Source organism: Micromesistius poutassou (genome assembly GCF_964030765.1).
Source record: "Micromesistius poutassou genome assembly, chromosome: 20".
NCBI lineage: Eukaryota > Metazoa > Chordata > Actinopteri > Gadiformes > Gadidae > Micromesistius > Micromesistius poutassou.
In genome coordinates this window covers 10,857,260-10,860,323 of record NC_140290.1, presented here as the reverse complement: position 1 = coordinate 10,860,323, position 3,064 = coordinate 10,857,260, and the positions used below count along the sequence as shown (strand labels likewise).

The 3,064-nt window shown below is 54.0% G+C and overlaps 1 protein-coding gene across 1 annotated transcript in view; it reads left to right on the top strand.

Moving 5' to 3' along the window:
- Positions 1 to 2,831, top strand: part of dlgap3 (discs, large homolog-associated protein 3) — a gene marked incomplete at both ends in the record, with an annotated part of 3,270 nt that extends 439 nt beyond the window's left edge. Inside the window, 7 exon segments of the mRNA XM_084484863.1 lie at positions 6 to 134; positions 136 to 166; positions 169 to 294; positions 874 to 965; positions 1,409 to 1,552; positions 2,457 to 2,570; positions 2,625 to 2,831. Coding sequence (XP_084340989.1) covers positions 6 to 134; positions 136 to 166; positions 169 to 294; positions 874 to 965; positions 1,409 to 1,552; positions 2,457 to 2,570; positions 2,625 to 2,831 — 843 coding nt within the window.
- Between the last annotated feature and the right edge of the window lie 233 nt (positions 2,832 to 3,064).

Below are 3,064 nucleotides of genomic sequence, written 5' to 3'. Positions count from 1 at the left end.
AGCAGGACTACATCCAGGGCGGCTACGCCCCGGAGAGCTGTCAGACCGACGCGCGACCCCACCCCATCCTGCCCTCCCGGGCCCACTCCCCGCTGCCCCTCACCTCGGAACGGGCCTGGGCGGGCACGCCGTCCCCTGGAGGGCCCCCGCAGCCTACCGGACTCTGGCGCGCCTCGCCTTGCATGAGGGACGGGGAGTTCTTCCTGCGGCTGCTCCAGACGGAGGTGGAGAGGATAGAGGGATGGTGCCAGGGGATGGAGAGGGAGGCGGAGGAGAATGAGTTGCCGGAGGAGGGTACGGTTCCCAAGGAGTTTATGTGTAGGAATTGATTGATCCGTAAGCTAGAAGTAAAGTCAATAGCGGTGAGCAACGCTACAGAGGTGAATCACACGGATTTAAGATCATAGTGTACATGCAGGAATGCTGGATTGAGGACCGCTGTTGACCGGAGTCGTTCAGCATCTGTACAAATGATGATCATCACGAAGCCCGCCCAGTGACTGCTCGCTCAATATTTATAGAGGAGCGGAAGGAATGCTATGTAATTTAGGAAAATTATATCAAGTTGCGGCGGAACACAGTGATGTTTCAAAGCCACCTGCTCATTTTGCCAATTAGACGCCAATTAGACTCTGAATTGGTGAGGTTCAAAAACCCGAAAGTATTTCTGCTCCAATATTGGATATCAGAAATGGTTCCTGGAGTATCGCATGAATGAATAAATGATTGAATATCAATAAATGGTTTGCAGCTTGCAGCAGAAAAAAAAGTGTGTTCTAGGCTCTAGGCTTTAAGTCAAATCGATGTGTGGGGATTTTCTACACCTAATGGAATTCTGTTGTGAGTCTTGTTTTCCTTTCCCACTCTCTCCAGCTCTGGAACTGATTCGTAATGCCATCGGCAGCGCTCAGATGCTCATGTCTCAAAAGGTGCAGCAGTTCTTCCGGCTCTGCCAGCAAAGTGTGGTGAGTAGGTCTGATCGCGTGTATGTGTGTTTGTGTGAATTTATTGGTGTGTGTGTGTGTGTGTATGTCTGATCGTGTGTGTATGTGTGGTTGTGTGTGTGTGTGTGTGTGTGTGTGTGTGTGTCTGATCGTGTGCGTGTGTGTATGTGTGGTTGTGTGTGTGTGTGTGTGTGTGTGTGTGTGTGTGTGTGTGTGTCTGATCGTGTGTGTGTGTGTGTGTGCGTGTGTCTGCGTGTGTGTGAAGCTGCTTGTGAATGCAAGTTTTCTGCGAGCTGAATACTGACACTGCACGGATTGCAGCTACAAAGCTATTTCAGTGGGTGTTAACGAGAAGCAAAAAAACTGAAAAGGTGTCATCTCATCTTCTCCTTTCATTTCTCCCTTCTTAAACTCCGACCCGATCCACCGCCACCCACACACACCCACACAATCAACCCACCCAGGACCCCTCAGCGTACCCCCAGCCCACCTCTCAGGACCTGGCAGGCTTCTGGGACCTGCTCCAGCTCAACATCGAGGACGTGAGGGTCAAGTTCCAGGACCTCCAGAGGATCAAGGACTCCGGCTGGCTCCCGGCCGAGAAGAAGGTGAGCGGCCTGCGGGTGCACTCGGCCCTGGCCCCGCGACAGCGCCCCCTGAGGGCCATGGTGGTGCCCTGCAAGAGGGTGACGCAAAAGGAGGCGGCGCCCTCCAAGCCCTTCTTGGCTGAGAAACTGCACAATGGCGACAGGACCTCGGACCCTTGACATAGTGTGGAGTCAAAGTGTCTCGTGATGACTATATTGCGATGGTCGAAACGTGTGTTTGTGTGTGAGTTTGTATATAGCGCAGCTGTAGAAACAAGGGGGTAAAGACTGGATTCTTATATGTATACTGTATACTGTATGTAAACTGCCACCCTTTGCGATTATTAATTGCAATCCATTCATTGATAACACACAAATAACACATTAAATGTTGAAACAGTACACCGCGCTCATGCAACCAAACTCATTGTGCTGTGTAGTGTCTCCTGATAGCTTACTAAAAAACTAACCCTTCTCTTTCATTTCCTCTTCTTTTTGCCTTTTCCCTTCTCATCTCATCTCTCACTCGTCTCCTCTCTTTCCTGTGATCTCGCCCCCCCCACGCCGATCCACACTGTTTTTCGATTCTCGTAACGCCTTTGTCTCCGTCTGTATATCCTGTCCATCCTGTCTCCTGTCCTGTGACCTCGCCCCTTGCATTCATTAAACCATTGCTCTGTTTGTCCTCCCTGTACCTTGTCCTACCATGTTCTCATTTCCTCATGGGAACACACACCACCACTCCCCTAACCATTATCCGTATCCATGGACCTGCTCGTCCTCCACACTCCTCCAACCCCCCCAACCTGCACCAACCCATGATCCATGCACCCATCCATCGTTTCATCACACCCCACCATCACACACACCCTCCCCCACATCCTCACCCTGCTCCCTCCCCCCCCCCCCCCCCCCCCCATCCCAGGAGGACAAGAAGCTTCCTCCCCCCTTACCAAAGAAGCCAGCCGGGGGGGTGAGCGGCAGCCTACGGGCGGACAGTGTCGGAGACGGAGGTGGAGGAGGTGGTGGGGGGGGCGGTGGAGGAGGAGGAGGAGGAGGGGGAGTGGGGGGTGTTGGCAGCGGCGGGGGGGGCTTGGGCGGGACCCTGGCGGTGCCCCGTTTGGGCGGGCGCACGCTGCCAGTCAGGGAGAAGTCCCTGGACCTTGGGGACCGCCAGAGGACTGAGGCCAGGAGGAGGCTGCTCCAGACCAAGAGGACTGCCTCCTTCCGACAGAACTCGGCCACGGAGAGCGCCGACAGCATCGAGATCTACATCCCCGAGGCCCAGACCCGCCTCTGAAACCGCAGGCCCCTTTTTAGTGGTTTGGTGGTGTAGTTACCCGTTCAACAAACACATTTGAATCCGGGGGGGGGGGGGGGGGGTGCTTTGAGATAGGGCCGAGCTGCTCGAATCTCCAAGTCTTAAGATGAGGCCCCTCTTTTATCGGTCTCCCACGGTGGGCCCTTGTCCACAGCCATTTCAACAGTTGGCAATACAAAATGATTTGTTCTGTGCTGAGGGGTGGAGAAAAA